Consider the following 23,347-nt stretch of genomic DNA (forward strand, 5'->3'; position numbering starts at 1 on the left):
TATTCGGCTCTGCTGAGCTGTGATCTTCATACCGAGTGTCGTAATCGTGCCACATGGATGCGCCTCTGATGCTGAGTCCAATCTCAACTGGTGCACGGTTGGTTTTGAATGCAATTTCATACCTATTCTCAAACTTCTAAAATAAAAAAATGGTAGTATTTCCAGATATGCCCAAATTACTTAGGGGAGAAGCATCATAAAATCACTTAAACCACTTCAAGTGATTATGAGCTTGTTCGGGAGTAATTCTAAATAAGCCTGAGGAGAAGCACCTCCCATGCTTCTTCTTATAAGTGATTCGTCGATTTACTTTTCTTTGATACAGTCCTTGCACAACTTAAAATTTTACAATGCAAAACATAAATTTCGGTTCATAGTTGTAAAAATAAAAACACAAATTAAGACAAACGCAATGAATAAATTAGTGCTGCTCACTAATTTAATCATGGAAACTAGTGCAAAAGATGGTTGCTTGGACGAATAGATACTCTTGAAATGTAAGCATGACTGATCATATCTGCAAGAAGGGGAAATTGTAGCAAGGCATAGAAACCAACCGGGACGCCAGCAACCAAAGCAATTGGGACTTTTATGCCATGAAATTCGGAGCCAAGAACAATAAATACTGTGGCAACGAATGTGATCATCATGGCAGTTATGGAGATGAATAGAGTTGCAAGCCCTACGATCAATCTGTTGGGTAACGAATGGAGGACATCTCCTTTGGCACAGCGCGACGTCAGAACGGACAGAAAGCTCAAGATGGAAGCCGCAGAGGAGATGAGCGAAACAGCATCGGATATGGCAAAAACAATGAAGGCCATTGATTGAAGGAATATGGGAATACCAGTGTCATTGTTGTTGCCACCTGGGACAGTGGAGAAAGCAGCAAACATTACAGTTGCAATGAGCGTTGCAACAACCATGCATGACGATGCAGTGCCCTTCATCCACACTTCTCCTTCTCGTAATAATTCCTTGTGCTCCTCAGTGAATAGAATTTGAGGTGTTTTCCCCATGGAGTTCCTCATTTCTTTATACAATGGCTGGACGATTTTCTCCACTTCCTAAATTTGTTTGAGAAGTATCAGTATGACAAATACCAAAAACTGGATTTAGCATCCAACACATAATAATACGAACTTATTAAATCTTAATTTTTTAAAGAATAAAAAAATCATTATGTGCCAATGACATTGATAAATGGATGTATAGTCCAAGGACTCTGTTTAACATCACAACAACTAATCAAGTTATGATTCGAGCAACGCTCTTTCATAAAGTTCATCTTATCCACTAGCTATTGGCTAGTCTAGTGCTACTTCTCTTCCCAATATTAGAAGAGGTCCCAAGTTCAATCCTCTCTTCCCGTTAATTAAAAAAGTAAAGTCGATCTTTTACTTATAATTTGAAGATAAAGATTGTTTGGAACTAGTTACCAATACACAGTACTTGGTAATTGATGATCTTTCAGATTGATTTTATATTATGTGGGTTTATGATCAATAACTGTAGTGTACCAGGCATTGTTCATTGGTATCTAGTACCAGCCAATCACTCCCCTAATAAAAAGTTTAGAGTTAGATAACTGCATGGCATGAGCAAACTAAATTCCAATAACATAGATGACAGTTATGAAAAATTAACTAAAAAAGCAATCAGTGAAGGGAAAAATATCACCTTAAACCAAAGCAACTCGCTTCTCAATTTCAAAGCCGCCCCGGTATCATCATTTAGTCGAATCACAGGTGCAACTTTTGCGGCCAAATGAAGCATGTTATTATTGTAGTTATCTTTATAAGAAGTTATTAATTCTTTTAGACCACCTAATTCATAAACGAGATTGAAAACTTTCTCCTGTTGGTGAATCACTGCAGTGTGGAATATGCTTTGATTTTGCCCAACTCTGCAGCAGTAAACAATAAGCTGGAAGGTGTTCTAATTAAATCACTTATCGCAGAGTCGCTGTTTAAGGTCAGAATTTTCTTCCAGAGCTGCTTCACAAGTCGAGTGGCTTGCATATGCATTAACTTTTTTCGGTAAGGAGCCTTTGTATGGGGGAGTACTGCATAAAACAGCAAACCATGTTTTTATCAGCAAAGGACGATTATGCGATGCGGAGATTTTCAGATTACATATATATGTTGAGATTCTCTGTGCATGACGGACGTATGAATAACGTACCGATAACATGTCAACAATGAGTCCATAAATTATTGATATCTCAGTAAGAAACATATGATCTACTTTAAGAAACATCCAACAAATTTTAGATGGTAAAAGAGCAGGATAGAATGTCAAGAGAAAAAATGTCATTTACTCACATGAACCTTTGCATCGTGGCCAGAATCCCAGCTGACTTCCACCATAACACACTGAAGGCCTTCGAGCCATTACATGAAGTGGAGTCTCTCCATTTTCATCTCGAGCAAAAGCAATCTGAGGGTTCTTTTGAATTATATCCAGTGCTACATCTGTTATTACCATGAAAGAATTGTCACGAACGCAAAATAATATCCTAGATGACAAAAGTGGTCACCCTAATACTAAGTCCTTTTCTATTCGTTTCAACAGAAAACAGTATGCATAGGAAAGAGATTATCGGAACCAAGATGAAGGTATATATATACTACACTTGCCATAAAGATCTGCTCTTATGGCAGAAATAAGAAGCCCCATATGGTCACGGTCCATCAAAATTGTCTTATCGTATAGATACCAAACAATCTCCCTGTGCCCAAGTAAGGTGGCCATATGGAGAGGTGTTAAATCTTTGATACCTCGGATCTGAGGTAGTGTTGGATTCTTGTCCACCATTACCTCAGTGATTCTTTTGATACTGGATACAGCAGCAAAATGAAGAGCGGTGTTTCCCACATCATTTTCAATTCGAGGTCATTTGATGTCACCCGTTTAACTAGCTCTTCAACAAATATTGTACGTTTGGCCCCAGCTGCAATATGAAGAGCAGTTTCTGAACCCTTTGTGATCTTAGCCCTTACAGCTTGTGGCTTTAATTGCAAGAAGTTTCTAGCAATATCCCAGTCACCACTGAGAGCAGCAAGATGTAGGATGACATAGGGAACTAGGTTGGTGTTTGTCAACTCTGCCAAGACCCAAACAATCAGGACATACAAGCTTTAAACATGCCATGTAAATATTCACCCAAAAGAACTACATATTATTAGCAATTTAACTAGCCCAACTATATATTTTAGAATGAAGATTCTATATATACCTTGCCAATATAATCAAACGCAGACGATAAATATCGATCAACATAAGAATCCTGATAAGAATCATTAAACATTTATAAAAGTTGGAAGATTAATTAATGTGCATGAAATGAAGTTTGAATGAGGATCACCTGAATTTGGAACGTTATTGGCTACATCCTTGCTTGGTGTTTCTGTAGCTCAATTTCGCAGTGCAAAGCAAAAACAGCCACTGATAAGATTCGTACATCCAAAACAAAACAAAACTACAAGAACGTTAACGTACTTGAAATGGACCCAAAACATTGAGGTTTTATTAGGCTCACACTTACCTAGTATCTTTGTAGCATCCTGTTGATCTTTTCTTAATACTTCAGTGAATACATTTGTATGTACTTGAGCTGGAGCACTTTGATCCCATTTACCAAGTTTGGGTGGTATTGCCGGTATGGGTTGTAAATTTTGAGGTTGACGAAAACTATTGAAGAGTGCTAGAACTGGTGTCCCGTGGTCTGGTGGTGGCAATGGATGACCTGTAGCCTCGCTCACAAGTTATCCATGTGTTTCATGTGCAGAATCCACTTCTGTCATCATCCTCCTTATTGGTCACAGGCTCACAGCAAAAAATGTAGAACCTAAATATGGAAAAAAGGGAAGTTGGGAACTATACATAACAAGTAAAATGGCATAATCATTAACTATCAGAGTTGAAAAAAGGACAGTACATAATAGAGCTCAGAAAGAGAAGAACTAACCAGCAACTGCTCACAGAATAGGATCAAGAAAACTTAATAATACCTACCTTGTGTTGATAGGAGAAGAAAATTCATCTGCTTCATCACTTCAGGAAATCATCAACTTATTGACATAATTAAACAAATTGCAAGACCGTATTCCCAAAGAGAGCCCAAAACTTTATATAAACTCAGAAAAGTACTTAACGTTGTTAAAAGCACTTTGAGATCTTTTACATCACTGCCAAACATGCCCTTAGTAATTTTTAAACATGTGGTGGTCAAATTTCAGTTAAAGAAGTCGAAATAGAGTAGAAGAATATGAGAAAGAACAAAATGCTCCCAGAAAATATATCTTTAAAACAATTTTCCATTCTATATATTATTTTCTCTTTCTTTCACTACCTTTTGTAAAAGAACAAAATGCTACCAAAATGCTAAAAGTAAATTGCAGCAACAATTGGTGCCTTTCATTTTACACCTCCCATATAGCAGGATCTCTAAATCTGGCTAAGCTTTCGTACGGTCGAAAGATTCTTACATAGATGACTCTATACAGTGACCCCTAAATTCCAAGAAGCCCTTTCTATGTTAATTTGTTTTACAGTTTTGCAAGGAAGAATTTTCAGCTCCAGAAAGATTTGTGAACCAAGAAACGTGTATAGAATAGATGGATGTAAATGTATGGCTCAACAAGCTGTGTGATTTTGCTGAATTAGATTTTAAAATTATGTACATACAAATTACTCTTAATTTTGTCTCCACAAATAATGCTACTTTAATTGTTGCATTATAAATATAAATATCAAAACCATATCATGCATGATATATACCAGTTCTGCAAAATATATTTACCTCTAAAAACTTGAAGCCAAGTTAGATGCTACAAGCTCGAGGGCCTTGGAGAATCTGCCAAGTCCAGAACCCAAAAGTACGTTCGATGGAAGTGCTGCAGATTATTGAAGCACTATCTGCAGGAACAAATTATCCTCATGGTGTGTCAACAGAATTACTTTGAAACACAAGATAAATGGAAGTCAGAGAAAATGTCATGGGTTCAAAGGGAGTGGTTTGGATTGGAAACTGGTGTTTTTTCTGAGTTTTTTGACTGAACTATACAGAAAACGAGTCCTTGCATCAACCGAAGTCATTGTCTGAGAAAAAGTCAAGTGCAGGCCAAAATAACGAAAGAGATGTGGTCGGTGAAAACGTGTGTCGACTTTGGAGAAATTCTTCAGTCCTATGGGTGGGGCCTTGTGGTACCCTAGTTAAGGAGATGTGTCTGTGAGCGGATTATTGAAGTAGACCCCACACATCTCATAATTATTCGGGTGAACAATGTACATCATGGTTGTTCATTTATCTTTCTGTCATCCATATTCACCTGCCGAAGACACTAATCTGCCGAATGCACTTGCCTGCCAAAAGCACATACAAACATGTTGAGGGCACTTGCCTGCCGATGACACGCACATCTCACATATTAGTCCAATTTCGGGTTTAGCGCCGTTATATGAATCGGCACAAAGAAGCTTTTGTCGTTCTCCATTTCCTTGCGTCAATCAGCATGTCCTTAGTGCCATTCGACACCCTTTTGATCAGCATCTTCAAGCATGTCGTTCGGCACCTTCTTTGCTGAACTAGTATGAAGCCCCCGCAAGCACCATCCTTGCTGAACTAGTTGACAGAATTTAATGGCAAAGACAATAGTGAAGCAAGGTATGAGGACTACATAATTCAATACTTGGAATTTGAATTAAGAGACCTTGAAACTCAAGTATGCTGTAATTAATCCAAATTCCAAAACATCACGTTTCACCTTTGTTTTTTTTCCGTTATCCAAACGTATATCACCTCTCTCACTCTCAACTTCAGCCATTGACCGATACTAACTTTGGTCCACGTTTACGTAAGTAATGGAAATAAGAAGAGATGAATTAATTTCCATTCCTGATTTAGCATGCATTTACTCACACATCAAGAATAATTTAATTCATAAGTCCCACCTTAAAATTCTTAGTCCAATACCCAAAAACCAAGAAATAGATTAACTAGGAATGAATAATTGATCTTATTGACGTTCTTTGTTTATCTTGTTTCTTTTACTTATAAGTAAACATGTCATAATTGTAATTGGTTTCTTGTGCGAGAGACAACGGCCAACAGTTTATGATAAGAAAAGTGCACACAATTTTTTTCTTTTTGGTTAGCATATTTTATCACAATTAACCAAAATACACTTTGAACATTCAACACCAACCAAGATTTCCAGGGATAAACAGAAAATGCAAAATTTGATCTTTGGTGCGACTCTCCTGTATGTAAACAGAGTATCTGACCAAGAAAGCACACAAGTATAGAATTGAAAATAAGTAGGAAGGAAACGACCAAAAAAAAAGCACCGAATAAGAAGAAATAGATGGAGAAAGAAACCCCAAAAAGAAACAAAAAATTTCCCAAGATGAGGATTTTTGTCTTTCTTTTTCCTCAAATAATTATGCCTTCTTTAATTGGACCATTGTTATGTAAATGGGATCGGCAACAAAGTAAGTGAACATACTTACATGTGGATACCATATATATGTGCAACTGTGTATATACATTTTTGCTTGCTCATACAAGACCACTGTAGATTATGTTTATATCTCTGTAAGATAAGAAAAAGTGAGTGGAAAAAAACAACTTTAAAACCGGTCAGCCAGCTGAGGGAACTGTCGAAGAAGCCAAGCCACACCTCTGATCGCAACCTGTAAATCAAATACGAATTTAAGAGAAAATTGAATCAGTAATTGAACCAATTCTAATTTTACAATTTCAGCACATGTCTAATTTTTGTATCCGTTAGGTTAAAAAGGAAATTTAGAAATTGGACAACCACACTGGAGATATATTTAAATGTTTACGTGAACAGGGAAGAGATATCATCATATCCATTCAATTAAAAGCAAATAATGACACCACGTCTAGTATTTGACTGTTTAGTAAAAACATATCTATCAATTAAAAGCAAACAAGGTCTTTGGGTTAAATATTGCGAGAGAGAGAGAGAGAGAGAGAGAGAGAGAGAGAGAATTATGTTTATCCTTCTTGTTTTATTTTTATTTTTATCCTTTTTTCATTTGAGTCACCTGAGCCAATAAATGGTAGCACCTAGCATCTAAAGCATTTATAATATACTTACCAACACAGTATCCCCAGGCTTGATAGCAGGCTCGACACTATCTCGCCCATAGCTGTTTTACAAGGGCAAAGTTAGTCTACCAACAAAATTCTTTGCAACTCAACATATTTAAAAATGTAACATTGTGCAGGCATGTGCTAACAAAATTTAGAAATAGTATTGATAAAGTAAATGAGCTTGCTACTAGTGAAGTACTGCTAAGATTGAGGGGTAGGTATAAGCTTGCCTAGGTCTGCAATAGTCCAAACATAATTTGAAATGTTATATCATACCGAGAACTTTTATGAATAAAGAAGAGTAGAGTCAAAACAGGAAAACCTAGTAGATATAAGCTTGGCTCGAGTTCAATAGACTAGCTAAACATGATATGAAGACCCAATTGGGTGAGACTAGCCTAGCACATCAAGATGACAGAGTAGATTGAGAATTCCTGCCAGTAGACTGAAACCTCCCAAAACCCCAAAATACCTTATTCCACCCATTACGGGTTTAGCGTCGATTTAGAACTTACCCCAATCAACTGAGAAGGTAGGAAATCAAATGTTCAACACATTTTCTGAGTTGATGGTAATTCTCATGCTTATAGAAACCCCTGTAGCTTTTAAAGAGAGTTCCTGTGAGAGTAAGTCTCAGAGCCTTTGTTTTTGGTAGGCACAAAGGCTTTAGCAGAAAAGGGGGTGATCTTCTTTCCCCTTATGGCCATGGAGTGCCCAGTGCTTCCATGTGAGGTGGTGTGCAAGATTTAATGGGTTTTACGCACCTTCCCACTTGGTGACAATGGAGTCATACATAAAAGATAACACAGTTAGGTTTTCTCTCCTCTTTGTCGTGATTCTATTGTTGTTTTTCAATTGGTCATCACATATGTAGTTAAACACACTTGGACATGCACAGAGGCTCCTCCTACATAACTCTAGAGTCTAGAGGAGTGTAGTCTAGAGAATCTATACATCTTCTGAGATTTCAGTTTTATGAGGAGGATTGAGCGAAGGTTTCAGACCAAATGTGAACAAAATTGATTTTCACATTTAGGATTGTAAATTTTTTGGGTTAACCTGTAATATTTTCATATAACGAAGTGTTTAGGTTCAACCAAGGAATGCAGGATTGAATGCATGTATACAGGTAGACAAACCATGTAAAATATTGGTGCTCCTGTGTTTGTGATTATTGATTTAAATTGCTTATATGGATGTATTGGAATTTGAAATAGAAAGAACCAAATTTAGTGGAAATTATACTCAAATAGAATTTAAGTTTTTTTTTTATATCTAAATTGCTGAAATTCGTAAAGACTATATTAATAAATGAAATACTTATGATAAACCCAATTGAATATGTTGAGCATAGTTCACACGAACCAAGAAGATAACAGAAAAAATAGTTGTTGGGCTGGTGTAAAATTCTATGGACCTTGAATGTGAGGTGCACATACTGATATAAACCTTTTAATTTACCCTCAAAACTCCTTTCAAAGGAAACTAAAAACCACCACTCCATATCCAAAAGCCGGAGTTTTCAAAAAGTCAATTGGATACGTATTTAGAAAGTATGCAAAGATACATGTTGAGGCATATCAGGGTCATATCCGTATCAGATACTCCGTGCAATCTAAAATTGTTTGCGCTTCGTGTTTCACAGGATTGTTTAAGGGGACATATATGAAAGGAAGAAACTTAAGTATATTCAGAGAAAAATGTGTACATTTCTATTCAATCCCTCTTAGATGAGATACATCTTCTTCCTATACTGAGAAAATAGTTAACATGCTGAAACTCCTAATCATAACTGCATGAATTTGATATTGACGGATTCTTTTCTTCATGGAAAGAAACTGCTTAAAAATTGAGAAGAATGAAACTTTTATTAAATGCAATCTCAAAAGTTAGACTAGGAATATCATCTCAAAGTACAAGAACAGAGCAATAACAACCAATTTCTGAACAAAAAATACCGAAGTAACAGGAAAAAAATTCTGAAATATTGGACTCTCACAAATCAAAATATTTTGGTTTTCAACCCAAAATATTGATATAACCTAAAATTTCAAAAACACACACAATCAGAAGCATAATGGACAAGATCTTTTCTCATCTTCAGGAATGAAATTGAATGTTCATGCAATAATATAATCAGGTATCCTTACATTATTTGTCTCTTGCCATTGACGACTTCCAACCGATAAAAGCTACATCCTTTGCTAAAGGGAAAAGGCTTCCCATTCCATTCTGAAAATATGTCCTATTCTCAGTACGGATAATCCTATTGCAGAGTTCGACCAAAAAAAAAAAATAATAATTCCTATGGCAGAGATGAAAAACATACTGTAATTTTCATCAACATACCTAAATGCCATGTCACCCCAACTGCTGCGGAATCCTCGGTGGATACATCATCAATAACAAATTGAAGGTCTTTGCCAACAGAATCGTTAAACTTTTTAAAGAACTGAAGTATATCCTGCACATTGATTGAATTATTATTACCAATAATGTTTAAAATTGCAAATATCAATTTAAGTTTTGCAAGCACAACCCTTCAGATTCAATTAGCACTAGCTAAAACTGTTAATAATATCCTTACAGAGTATCCATTTACTACAAATATTAGAGCATAATTTCATACCCAACCTACACATAAATTTTTTTAATAAGAAATTAAAAATAAAATCTAATAAAATAGTACAAATAGAGTTGTTTGTTGTTATAATAATCCACAAGCCGGCATGTGGTAGATACATACATACATGCAGATTCCAACTCAGTGCTAGAATTTTGCCAATTTACATTATTTTATTTTATTTATTTTAAAATTTAAACTACAATCTAATATCAACCATGAAAGCGAGGGCATACCAAAAGAGAGAAGCAGATGACAGATACAGAAGAGTACCTTGCGGCCAACGAAAGGACGAGGAAAAACCAGGTCCTCGTACACACATTTCTCTGCGATGAGCTCCTCCACAGAAGCCAAATCCTGGACGTTGATTCCTCCATAGAATTTCCTCACGATGTCCGCTCCAGATTCCGCAGCGCAATCAGCTCCACCGACATTTTCCGGCGGTGATGCGACCTCGACCGTCCGATTGGCGGACGACGAGACCCGAAATTGAAGGACCTGCGGGTTCCATCTTGGGGTTCTGACGGCAGTTGCTGGGTTGGAATTGGGGAAGCTGGAAGTGGTGATTGGAATGGAAGGAGATGTGGTGAGGAGGGAGGTGGAGACTGAAGAGTTTATCGTCAGGAGCATGGCTGGTACTTTGCTGATGACCGCAGCTTCACAAATATTGTGCTAATATCTTATTAAGAATTATTAGGCCCACGTTTTCTTTGGGTCAAAGATTAGGCCCATGTTTGGTAGTACCTTGGACTGGACTGGAACAGAGGGTCTTATTTAGTCAGTACTCGAATATTGCACCGGCTAATAGTTTAGACTTGAGAATATCGTTCTAAAATGAATGAAAAAAAAAAAAAAAAAAACCTTATTACACTAGAATTTTGTAATCTGTTTTTACCTGCATGGAGGCAATGGAAAAAAATTTGGTTGGCGTTATTGATATGGATGGACCACGTCCTTACTCCAAATAAGTTTTTGTTTGTTTATTTTCATTTTAGCTCTAGTTTTGTTTGAATCCATTAAGGGCATGTTATAGTCTATAAGGCCTGGCTTTGTGGAAAAGGATTTTGACTTACATATCATTGGTCTCAGGTTCGAAGGTGTACTGATATAGTGTGCAGTGATGGATCCAGGATCCGAACTTCATGTGTTCATGATGTAAATGTTCCAAAGAAAATTTAATAGAGGATTTTTTTTATTATCTATTTTTTATCTTCCAAATGTTATTCCCTTCTTGAACAAATATACTTGAATGATTTCAATATGTCATTTTTTCGATTTATGTTTTTTAGTGATTTTAATTCGTAAAATTTCAAAGCAAACCTATGCCGATTAACCAAAATACAATAATAGTCGTGCAATAATAGGTGGTGGACAGCGGCATAACTCCGACGGCAGTGGCACTGTAGCAGGTGGGGATTAGGGAGGTTAGGGTTAGGGTTTGAAGAGAGAATAATAGAAAGTTGTGGTTATCACAAAAAAGGTATATCAAGAAGATACTAAAGCGGTTCAACATGGAACAAAGCCATTCGCTACTTCATTTACTAGTCGTTTCTTGTTTCGTTCAAATCAAAGTCCTACAATGATTATAAAAAATAAAAAAAAGAAAAAAAGAAAAAAGAGGGGGAAAATGACTATGATGCTATAGCCCTCAACCATAGGTAGTCTAATGTATACTATGGTATGCTCAAGATCATAGTACATAACACACGTAAATGGCGTTTTCTTTTCATTTTTAAATTATTTTTTTGGGGGTAATTCATGCAAACATTGTAAGGATGTGAAGTAGATTCTTAGATATCTAAGTCATACTTTCATAATGAGTTTGTGCTTTTAATAGTCATAATGTTATCCAGTTAAGAAAAAATCCAAGTTTTCATTCAACGTCGAAACATACCGATGTGTTATAGCATTAAGAAGAGTTGTTGAGAGTGTTTGTAGTTAAGGAATCTAGCCTGGGTTTATAAGGAGTTGGGCTACTCTCCCATTGCCAATTGGTTTCAGAGTGGAATCTCAACTTCTTTCATGGTATTAGAGCAAGGTTTCACGTGTTAGGCCCAACGGTCACACGTGTCCCCACGTCACCCAATATATGTTATCTATATGTTAGGCTTGAAAGTTCGCTACACGTGCGGGGGCGCGTTGAGAGTGTTTGTAGTTAAGGGACCTAACCTGGGTTTATAAGGAGTTTTGTTACTCCCCCATTGTCAATTAGTTTTGGAGTGAAACCTCAACTTCCTTCAAAAATTAATCATTATAATTTAAAAAAAAACATGCCGCCCTTAACCTGCTTTTTTTTTTTTTTTTGGCCTTCTCCTCCCATTCTATAAACTTGCTTACACATATTACCTTGAACTCTATTAGGTCTCATTCTTAAATCTGAAGCAATATGAATTAAAGTTTCAATTGTTTCCTGAGTTGAGTTGTGACTAATTTGAAGTATAATGCTTGTCAGACTGGCCAGCTTGCAAGATCCTTCCATAGTTCTTTTCCACTCCAAAGATTATGTCTCTATCAATTTTTGTCTGACTGCAGTCAAAGAGTGCAATTTGACTTTAGCCACCGGCACTTGACAATTTTTTGTCCCACAAATCCAAAAGATTGCAATGCAAACACTTGCCAATCGATCTTTTGCTATTTAATTCATTTGAGTCAAAAGTAAAATAATGTCATTTGTAAGTATTTAATTAAGTCTAACTTATTGGATATATGCGTTGCAGCTGTTTTCCTCATTACCCAATTATAAACTCGTTAATTAAAATTATTTTAATCTAATCCTAGGAGTCCTTAACATAATAATCACCAAAACATTGTCATTCAATTTGGTACCTTCTCCCCTTCCAATGAAACGGGACGTGGATGCAGCTTATGAATCCAAATCTATGAACCCTAATCTTTAATTAATTTTCAAGTTTTTTAATGTAAAGTTATTTATCATGTTTTTTGTAAAGCCAAAGTTGTCGGTGTTCGGCATTTGTTCTTTCATTCAGTGAACCAAGATGATGACCAGGAATTGACTTATAAAACATCCCTTGAAGGCTGATGGAAGTGGTGTTCCTTCGAGGCTGATCGAAGTCGGTTCCTCAAGTTTATAGTTAAATGCTCTTAATTACTTGAGCTATAAATTTCAATTTTTTTAATAATTATATTCAGTGATGGAATTTAGATGAAGGTAAAAGAATTCGATTGGCATGGACCTAAAATCTTGATGTCAAAAATTCACCAACAGTCAAACCATGATCAAACGGGTGGACCTGCTTTCTTACCTACTTGGAGTGAGACGTCACCGAAATTACCCTCCTATAGCAATTGACCTACCCCCATGATATTGTAGGGTTTATTTTTTTGGGTAATGGAAACAAAAGAATTGTAGGCGTTTAGCTTAATTCAGAGAAATTTTCTATGCTTTGTAAAGAATAGATAAAGGCTTCATGAATTGTTGCTATGATGAGGCTTCTTATACTAAGATTTTTTTATTTTTAAAATACAAGTTATAATCTAAATTATTCTAAATCAATTTTTCATAAAGAAATTCGAACTTAGGTGTAAAGGGGACGGACTTACTATTCTAACAAACTGACCTAATCATACTATACTAAGATTATTAAAGATTCTTATGAATTTAATCATTACCACTTGACAACTGTCAAATGTGGCTTTGACCTAAATAGTTGGTCAATTAGATAATCCACCTCAAATGTAGTAGTTGTGTAAACTAAATTTTTCGCCCCATAGTTTGAGCAGTTTTCACTTTAGGTCCTATAATTTTAAATGTTTTTTTTCAACAATAAAGTCATTGCAACAATTAAGAATGGTTGATGATCAAATTATGATTTCCTTCATTTTTTAATTTTTAATTGCAAAGACACATGTTGCTCGCATATAATTATAGTTAGTGAAATATGGGGGGGAAATATATAGATATAGTATTTGAAAACTTTTTAAAATACAGTGAAAATTTCAGCTATTATATAATATTTAAATATTAATTTTACTTACTATCTCTTGAAAAAACCTTACCCCTTCCCCTTCCTAGTCCTTCCCCTCTGCTTTCCGGTCTTTTTTTTGTTTTGTTTTGTGGTGTGCAAACAGTCTTTGTGAAACGTTGTCCTTATGATAGTCGATCGCTATCTTTTGGCCCACGCACACAACCACCACAAGCATTTGGCTTAAGTTGTTAGCCTTCGATATGGGTTTGGTGGAAGGTGTGGACGTTGCTGTGTTGTGTCAGATTTGGGTTTAGCCAATATGGCCCTATGGATCTCTTCGGGATGCCGAGAGTACGTGGAGATGTGGCACTGCTTCTTAGTTTGTTTTTATCTAATAATTGTCAAAAACTCTTTAATAGTTTGTTGTGTTTTGTATCTCTTTGTCAGGTTTTTATTTCTTTTTAGCTTTAAGTTTTTGGTATGGATCTATGTCTTATGCCAATATGTTTGGAGAAGATTTATCCACATTTAGAACCTTAATTGCTTGAGCTTTGTACTTTTTCCCATCAATAATAAATATTACTTACTCTAAATATATTAAAAAATATTGGTTTTACTTAAAATTTTAAAATTAAAATTAAAATTTAATAATATGTGAAAAATAAATACATACGTGCATAGTATGTATATTGTACATTTGATTTTATGAAACGTACACTACAAGGAAAATTCCTTTTATTGATGAAACAAGGAGGTAGTTATAATTACCGTGTCTTTGAGACGTGTACATAAACTAAAATATTTTTAAAAAAATGCATACCTACGTGAATAATAAGAATATTATATGTGAATTTACTAACTATGCATATAATCGTATTCATGTACAATTATATGGCATACGTGCAAGGAACAAGGTTCCGCATTTAAAAAAAAAAAAAAAAAAAAGTCTAAAGACATTCATAATAATCCTACTCTACCCACTCACGTCCTTACCTAACCCTACCCACATTATTTAAGCCCTATAATTTATCTTTTTATCCCATACTTTAATATGTTTATTTCACCCAAGTTTTTCATAATAAAATATTTGATTTCTCCTTTGCAAACTGAAATCACATCATATATATATGCTCTTTGTCCTAAGCTATGTTCATATAAAAATTGAAATTGAAACTGCAGATCACGGCTTTGTTTTGATAGAGAATCAAAGTTGCTTTAAGCCTACGACAGCAGCAGACATAAGCCAATAAGAATGAAACTTTTGATCAAATCTGAAGAAATAACATTGTTGCACAAAATAATCATGGGTTTCGATTTTGGTGAGAGAGACGTGATAGAGTTTATGGGAAATAGCGAAGCAAAAAATAGGGCAAAGATGATAGTGATGAGTGAACTGTTTGACTTGGTACATTAAGGGTCTTTTAGACATAACGGGGTGGAAAGATATGATAATTAGGTTTTAAATTTTGGTAAACGGTGAGAATAGCAACACTCTTTTCTTGGAGTCAAATAGAACTCAAAAAAATCAACATATACGTAAAATATATATACATGTAATGGAAATTATATACAAACATGTATACATCAATATCATCGCATGCGTTAATCTCACAAAAGTTTAGAAGAGATTGATGACGACGTTGATTATTGAAAGTTATTATATATAACTGTATAACGTGGCTTTCTTTATCAATATATCATTATTGAAGCTTGATCCAGCTGTTTTACTCTAAAGAAAGACTCTAATCTACCTGAAATGAGCACACGTATGGGTTTCATTTGGATATAATGCCATTGAGTTGGTACCCAATAAAAAATGTACACTTTGTGGTTGGGAGGTTTCCGTGTTAATCACTAAAATCAGAAGTCACTAAATGGGCCTTTCTATTAAACACGTGGATAAATTATATCATGTGGCTGTATTCCGGTATTACTTTATATTTATTGAGAAAATCACACATAAAATATCTTGGTTGATCTCATAGTCGCCATGCTGAGCTTTCTATGACAAAGGAAGGATCAGTGGGTCCAAATCTCATGCCACCTGGGTTCAAACCGCGTCTTCAACAGGAACAAAATCTCAGGTTTCTTTATCCATTAATTTCTTAGGTTCTCTGCATCAATCCTCCCCAATTTTGGCTTAAAATAATCCCCAATCTTTTGATCATGAACTTCCATTCCCCAATTTTAAATTTTAATTTCTGATTAAATCTTTTTAAGGTTCAACCAATTAGAGAAGAGAAATATGTTAATTTGCAAGCATGCACAAACACATATTCATATGTCTTATGCACTTGGGCAACTACTTGGAAGCTCACACTTCTTTCAGGTTATGTGACCAAATTCCAGTCAAAATCATTGCATTCACATCTATAAATACATCTGGATCACACAATCTTTCACCAATGTCTTCTATTGCTTCATAGTTCAAACAAACCAACAAATATTTCTCCAATTCAGTTTTGTGCATGCATGGGAGAACCCAATTCTAGCAATGCCTACGGAGCTGCCACTTCCTCCTATAGAGGAGTTCGAAAGAGAAAATGGGGCAAATGGGTGTCCGAAATTCGTGAGCCAGGGACCAAAACCCGAATCTGGCTAGGCAGCTTCGAGACCCCGGAGATGGCAGCAGCCGCCTACGATGTTGCTGCATTACATTTCCGTGGACGGGAGGCGAGGCTCAACTTCCCCGAACTGGTGAACAGCCTGCCTCGCCCGGCAAGCTCAAATGCGGAGGACATTCGCATGGCAGCACACGAAGCAGCCTTGAGGTTGAGAAGTAGCCCCGCTGCTGAAGCTCATGAGGCTGGGAGCTCCAGCTCGAACGTGGGCCCCGTCACGGTGAGGCTGTCCCCGAGTCAAATTCAAGCCATTAACGAATCACCCTTGGACTCGCCCAAGATGTGGATGCAAATGTCTGAATCTATGATGTTCTCTGGTGGCTTTGAGGATCAGTGGGAGGATATGCAAAATGATTCTCTTTGGGATCCTTAGGTAACTTTCACAAGGTACAAATGACAAACGATATACGATACTTTTTTAAAATTAATTATAATATTATAATTATTTTGATTATTATAATTATGTGTGACGTAGTTTGACCTATACAAATAAGTCTTCCACAGTTTCATTATTTTGTTGGTTTTTAAAATAAAAATAATAATATATAGTACTACTGAATTGACCTAAAAAAAAAATCTAGTACTAGTGTCGTAGTAGGTGTTATTAATTTTGTGTCGTGTAAGGTCCACAAACTCTTTCGCTACTTTTTACATCAGCTTTCTAAGAGTGTTGTGTGATTGAATTTTTTTTCCCCTCCATTGTTTATATATTTGATGTAATGGATAATTTGTCATTCAGATTAATGAATTAATAATAAGAGTGTACGTACGATCTTACTTTCCATTGATTTTTGTATTTATAATATGGTTCGTGTGATTGTGTTGTTTTTTATTATTATAGAGAATATTGTGTTGTTAATCTAATCTTCATGCCCATTACGGGGATTCATTTTAGTATTTAAATGCCGGAAAATGGTAACTGGAATGGGAGTGAGCATTTGAATCGGTGAACCAAACTTAACTGAGTAAAACAAAAAGAGTGTTGTTAAACGAATCTTAAAATTAACTTAGTATATCCTACAATCAAACTATTTATTGAATTACTAATTTATCCTAATATAAAATAACAAAAAAAGATATATTAAATTGTGAAACAAATATAATTTTAATAAGTACACCATACTTACTGTATTCTACTTAATCAAATGTCAGCCATCATTATCAATTGAAGAAAATCTAGTTGTTTCGTCCAAAAGAAAAGTGTCATAAAAGAAAACAAAATTTGATGCAATATACGTGCAGGAAGGATCAAAATGCAACAATTTACTGACTTGAAGAAATAATTTCATAACAAAATTTACGAACTATCATAATAGCTGGCTCATAAATTTACAAGTTCTTCGATGAAAATAACGAAAATGGATTCATGCCAGTCGTCTCAAAATTATCAATTTCTTCAACGTAGCACTCTACTCAAATGGTGGAATTGACCAAAATCTCCAGCCTTGAATTAATTTCAATCCCCCCAAAAAGAAAAAGAAAATCTTGGGATGATTCATACAAAAATTGCATATAGAATCTTTGCATAGATATTGAAACCTTTTCTTTGTATTTATTTTTCCCCATGAGGTTGCCCTATTAAATTTACTCCCACATCAACTTACAAAATTAAAGATTTTGATGCAAACTCAAAATTTGAAAAGAGGGCATGAATTTGTGTAAAAAGAGAAACCTAATTTAAGATTGGTATTAGGGTGTTGTGTGATAGAGTGTACAAGGGTGTACCCAGGGTATTTTTGATAGTTAAATAGGATGTACTTAGTTAATTTTACATTTGGATTAAAATATTAAGATGTACTTAAATCATAGGGTGTACTCAGTTAATTTTAGGGTTTGTTTAGCAGCACTTAACAAAAAAACTGATTTGTTGTAACTTGCGTGTGTTCGGCTTTATGAAACAGTTTGGAGTAGATTTTGAATGAGCTAAACACATATAAGCTGCAATTGAGGCTAATAAGATGTGATACAGTTGATTACTATCCCATATGCCCTTCAATTTGCAATTTACACTTGTGAAATAACATGAAAAATGAAAGTGGAGCTTGCACTTGATAGTAGTATATGTCGGTTATTTCTCATAACTTGGAGAGCTATCAAGCTACATAATCACCCTCTTTCGCCTATATCTTCACCATCTGAATTTAATCAAGAATTTGCTATAGGTGGTTTTTACGGGAAAAAAAGCAAGGCCAATATACTTCAGAATGGGCACTTGTAGGTTCTACTATGCTTCCCTTATACCTATTGGCCTCAATTGGCTCCCCGACCGTATAATAATAATACTAATAGTCAAGAAAATGTGACTTAACATTATCCACCTAACAAATACTGTAATTAAAACTAAAATAAAATTCATGGCTAAGTGCCATATCATATTTAAATAGTGATAGTTCTTGCCACGATGGAAGATATTGGTTTCATACTCGGTAGATCAGAGCAATGAGAAGCAAAATATTGAGTATTTTTACCAAGAAATTAAAGAACCTAGATCAAATCAAAACCACATCCACCTGTACATGCTAGATGCCTCTCATGTACAATCTATTGTTCGAGACTGGTGAACCTGCCCAAAACTTGTTCACAGGAGCAATTAAGCTTTTATCATCTCCCTGGTTTACTTTTTGTGTTTGCTTGGATGAGTTTGTAACTTTTAACGTTCATTATAATGGAATTTACACAAGTAAGGAAAGATTTTGAGCAAAAACTCACTCTTGGTCCATTTAGTTTGCAACTTTTATTACCTTGGTCCTTATAGTTTCAATTTGATCAATTTTGTCCCTGTAAATTTCTAATTTCGAATAATTCAAGGACAATCGGGAATGTTTGTCAAATATAATGTCTCTAACTTATGTTACTTTTTGGACATGCTAGAGAATCCCCTTCTTAGATTGGAGAGTCACCTATATATCGTAGCTTCGAGATAACCTAGTTCATGTAGGATTATGTGTCAAGGGAAAACTATTTCTATGCATTTCTCAAATACACAAATAGGATAATGAGTTATCTAACATGCATTTCAACTAAATACAAAGAAGTGGAAGTAAAATAGGAATTTTAGTAACTCATACAAATCCTACATAACCCAAAAATTTTCTAGGCTTATGAAATGTCGCACCATAGATTCTCTAAAACTCAAAAGGGAGGGATTGCTAGCTCTTGCTCTCCAAAGTAGCCGGCCAAGGGGATTTGAGAGAGAGGCTTGATGTTTCCTTCCATCCAATTTTCAACTTGAAAATCCTAAAATAAAATGGTACTATGACATCATATATATAGACCCATGTTGTGACACATATCGCAACCTCCCTCTGCTGACCTAATTTTGGGCCTTTTTGGTCCAACACATTTATCCTGTAATGTGTCACATATGTCTAAAGTCCTATGGTACAATTCTTAATTCGTTTAGTCATGTAGGACCCAACTAAGTTCAATAACTTTAATTATTTAATTAAACTATTCTAATTAGTTTAATTTATTTAATAACGTAATTCATTAAGTCATTAAGTTGTCTTACAAGTATTGGTCTCAGTCAATCCTTATTGTCAAATGTCGAGTCAACGGTTGACTTTGACCAAGGCATAAAATCTCTCTTTGGGAGAAAGAAAGTTTTATAAGAGCTAAGAGCATCCGTAATGGGTACCCTAAATCACTTTCATAGACAAATTTTATGGAGAAATTGGAAAAATACGACTCCAACCATGCAGCCTCCTAAAATAGAGGGACTTCTAGGAGCTTCTAGATCTGAGGAGAGGGAAAGGACTCCTAGTGGCTCCTTATAATATAATGCTACTTTATTTTATACATATTTTAAACTTTTAATTAATGCTAACTATTTTTTAATATTATTTTGAATAGGGATGGACTAATTATATTAAATTAAAAAATAATTATAATATTTATGACTCCATAAACTAAGGAGTATGGTTGGAGTTAAAATTTTATAGAGAGCTCCTAAGGAGACGTGCAGAGAAAGGAAGAAGGAGGGAAAAAAACACATATAGACATTAAGTTAGGTTTTTTTTTTAAATTTTTAATTAGGACACGTGCCAACGGTAAAAAAAATTTGACATCCACTTGATGTCGTCAGCTTGAAATTGGGTTTTTAATTAGGGAGTTTCACTAAAACACCCAAAATGGGGGTTGAAATTATAAAAAAACCCAAGCACTATTTAAACATATAAACACACCCAAAACCCATCATTACACACACTCAAAACCCATTTATAAACACACCCAAAAAGTTGACTTTGGGGTTGATTTTGGGTGTGTTTCTATGTTTAAATAGTGCTTGAGTTTTTTTATAAATACATGTCTAGGATTGAGTTTATTTATAAATTTGTATTTTAATTAAAGGATGATGTGTCCAGTTTAAATCACTTAGATTAAATTTTAATGAAATGGCATGTGGAGGACGAAAGTCAAGCAGATTATGGCAGAGGAAATCATAGCAAAATATCCAAATTCAAATATAGATGGAGATGTGAATGACAGGGAGAGGCTACAATGAGGAGTTTAAAGTGAGGAGGCCAATCTCACCATCAAAATATTTAAAATATTTAAGTCTTATGATTTTTTTACATTTATTGATGATGAGATTGACCTCCTCAAATAGCCTCCTCACTTTAAACTTGTCACGCCCCAGATCCGGGGGTCGATAAAAACCCCGCGCCCAGTGCGTGAGAAAATAAAAAGTAAAATAAAATTAAAAAAAGCCGAAAACATGGGTTTAAAATCAACTTCTCTTATAAAAATAGCTCCAAAATCTTACAACTTTACAAGAAATAAATAAAGCTATATCACTCTTATCTAATTCAGCCTCAACTGGTTTAGTTCTTATCTTACCCACTAATTCATCAGAAAAATTAGATAAGGTGAAGGATGAGCAACCACCGCTCAGTAGGGACATGAGACCTTACCATAGGAATTGATATAAATAAATGAAGTGACATACAATCACACTGCCAAATATCACATTAATAATAATAATGTATGAATGCTCTTCATCTACTCCCGTTAATTCATATAAGGGACAAACAGACCTACACGTCTCATACCATGTTTATAATACTTGGTCCCGAATGCCCATTTAAATGAACTAACACCCATCTCATAATTTCCCTTTTGTTAGTCATCTTGCCTAACTCCCTGTTGCCAGTCCCAAATCACCTAATAAAAACCATGTGCATTGTGGAATCCCTGATATCTGGTACCTGCCAAGAGTTAGACTCAACTACACAAAAGATCATTCACATCCCACCATTATTTTCTCAACACCGAAGAACTCTAAGTAATTATAATATTATGCATAATATAATGCTCACGAAATTTAATTAAATCAATCTCTGTAAAAGGCTCCCCAAGAGATCCCTACCTTGACACCAAAATTTTTGCTAGAAATGTAAGGTGTTTTCCCAATTTTCCACTACATCCACAAACTCAGCCTCCCACTCTTTTTCATAACAATTCTTCTTCTTTCTAAAATTCTTTCTAATTTCTCATGTTTTGAAACTATAGGGTTATGCTCCTATTTATAGTGGTTATAGGGATATGATAAACTTTAATATTAAAAGGATAAGAACATTCAAATGTATCCAAAAGATAAGGGTCCGTTCGGTATCATTTTCAAGGGCCATTTTCTGTTTTTGTTTTCTGTTTTCATGTGAAAACGTGTTCGGTGGGTTGTTTTGAGAAACAAGCTGAAATTGTTTTCTGAGAATGAAAATGAAAGTATGAGTAAATGTTGAAAACGCGAGAAAGTCGTTTTTGTTTTTGGCATTTTTGTTTTCAGTCTCTCCGAATCAAAGCCAACTCTCCTCTGTCACTTAAGCAAACAATCCAATCAAATTATATCCAAAACAATCAAATCTCCTCCTTCCAACCATAATTAGCCCCAAAATTTCTAGAAAAAAAAAACTCATAATCACATAAATCTGCAACTAAGAAAAAAAGACAGAGAGGAAGAAGAAAAGAAAAAAAAAGGGGAAGAAGAAGAAGAGAAAGAATCAGAAAGAGGGAGAAGAAGGGAGAGGGAAAAAGAGAGAGAGAGAGAGAGAGAGAGAGAGAGAGAGAGAGAGAGAGAGAGAGAGAGAGAGAGTTGCAGAGGGAGAGATGAGAGAAACCAACCACCACATACCCAGCTCAACCACCATCACCACCCAATCTAACCACCACAACCATTAATTAGTGGAACCGGAGAGATGGGTTGATGGGATTCATGTAATGGAAGGAAGGAGGAGTGAGAGTGAAAAAGAGGGAAGGAAGAAGAAGAGAGAAAGTAGAGAAGAGGAAGAAGGAAACAAAAAAGAACGAGTCTGGAAAGGAAAGAGGAAGAAAGAAAGAAAGAAAAGGAGAAAAAGAGAATCACAAAACTTCTCATTATAGCCTCCCCCAATGAAGAGCATACCTATTCACGATTTGGCCCATTAGAGCATCACCAAGGGAATAGGCAAAAGAGTAGGCAAACCTCATTTCCCTTACCACATTAGCATTTTCATGCCCCAAGGGAAGAGGCAAATGAGTGGACTAAGTATACATACCTTCCCTAACAAGGCAATATTGCATACTTCAAAGAGAAGAGATATATTAGGTCCCACTTACTTTTTATAATAAAATAACATCTCCAATGTTTCACATACTTTTTTAATGAAGAATCATCAGATTTTATTTATTTATGAAGAATCAGTAGCTTCAATAGATGTACAACAAACACCTTTGAATTTTCAGAAACATGCCAACAGTTCAAGGCAACAGCTTTAATTTTTCTTGCATATGAAATCAGTAGGTCCAACGGCTAGTTGATCCAAGGCCAAGAAAGATTCAGATTTTCTATATATACCCACCTCTTTGTTCATAAAATCACAATTCTTCTTTACTCACCATTCTTCCTACTCTCAAACATTTGGTTTTTATTTATTTATTATTATTGTGCTTTCCTATTTTTTGTGATCATCAAAATGAGTGGAATTGGAGAGGGTTCAAAAAGAGCTAAATTGCCAAACTTTTCCACTGAGGAAGATGTTGCTCTATGCCATGCATACCTAACAATTAGTGAAGA

At 35.2% G+C, this 23,347-nt stretch overlaps 2 protein-coding genes and 1 pseudogene across 4 annotated transcripts; 1 reads left to right on the plus strand and 2 right to left on the minus strand.

Moving 5' to 3' along the window:
• Positions 1–281: 281 nt before the first annotated feature.
• LOC103319344 (uncharacterized) lies at positions 282–3,767 on the minus strand (annotated as a pseudogene). The gene is made up of 6 exons (XR_016123813.1): positions 3,548–3,767; positions 3,368–3,409; positions 2,640–3,106; positions 2,325–2,474; positions 1,681–2,065; positions 282–1,067 (listed from the first exon to the last, which is right to left on the minus strand). The product of XR_016123813.1 is annotated as an uncharacterized LOC103319344 (transcript).
• A 2,623-nt stretch (positions 3,768–6,390) lies between these two features.
• Positions 6,391–10,411, minus strand: LOC103319346 (Nuclear transport factor 2 (NTF2) family protein). 2 transcript variants are annotated; one of them, XM_008220875.3, is made up of 5 exons: positions 10,023–10,409; positions 9,476–9,590; positions 9,277–9,358; positions 7,131–7,182; positions 6,391–6,696 (listed from the first exon to the last, which is right to left on the minus strand). In XM_008220875.3, the coding sequence occupies exons 1-5, from the start codon at positions 10,377–10,379 to the stop codon at positions 6,634–6,636; spliced, it is 669 nt and encodes a 222-aa protein (XP_008219097.2). In that variant the 5' UTR covers positions 10,380–10,409; the 3' UTR covers positions 6,391–6,633. The 2 variants fall into 2 exon arrangements, with proteins under 2 accessions (XP_008219097.2, XP_088901207.1); XM_089045081.1 differs by lacking the exon at positions 9,277–9,358 and having other exon boundaries at positions 10,023–10,411.
• A 5,213-nt stretch (positions 10,412–15,624) lies between these two features.
• On the plus strand, positions 15,625–17,080 carry LOC103319347 (ethylene-responsive transcription factor ERF021-like). The gene is made up of 2 exons (XM_008220876.2): positions 15,625–15,759; positions 16,136–17,080. The coding sequence occupies exon 2, from the start codon at positions 16,148–16,150 to the stop codon at positions 16,667–16,669; it is 522 nt and encodes a 173-aa protein (XP_008219098.1). The 5' UTR covers positions 15,625–15,759; positions 16,136–16,147; the 3' UTR covers positions 16,670–17,080.
• Positions 17,081–23,347: the final 6,267 nt, after the last annotated feature.

Source organism: Prunus mume, linkage group LG2 (assembly GCF_029339155.1).
Source record: "Prunus mume cultivar Tortuosa linkage group LG2, ASM2933915v1, whole genome shotgun sequence".
NCBI lineage: Eukaryota > Viridiplantae > Streptophyta > Magnoliopsida > Rosales > Rosaceae > Prunus > Prunus mume.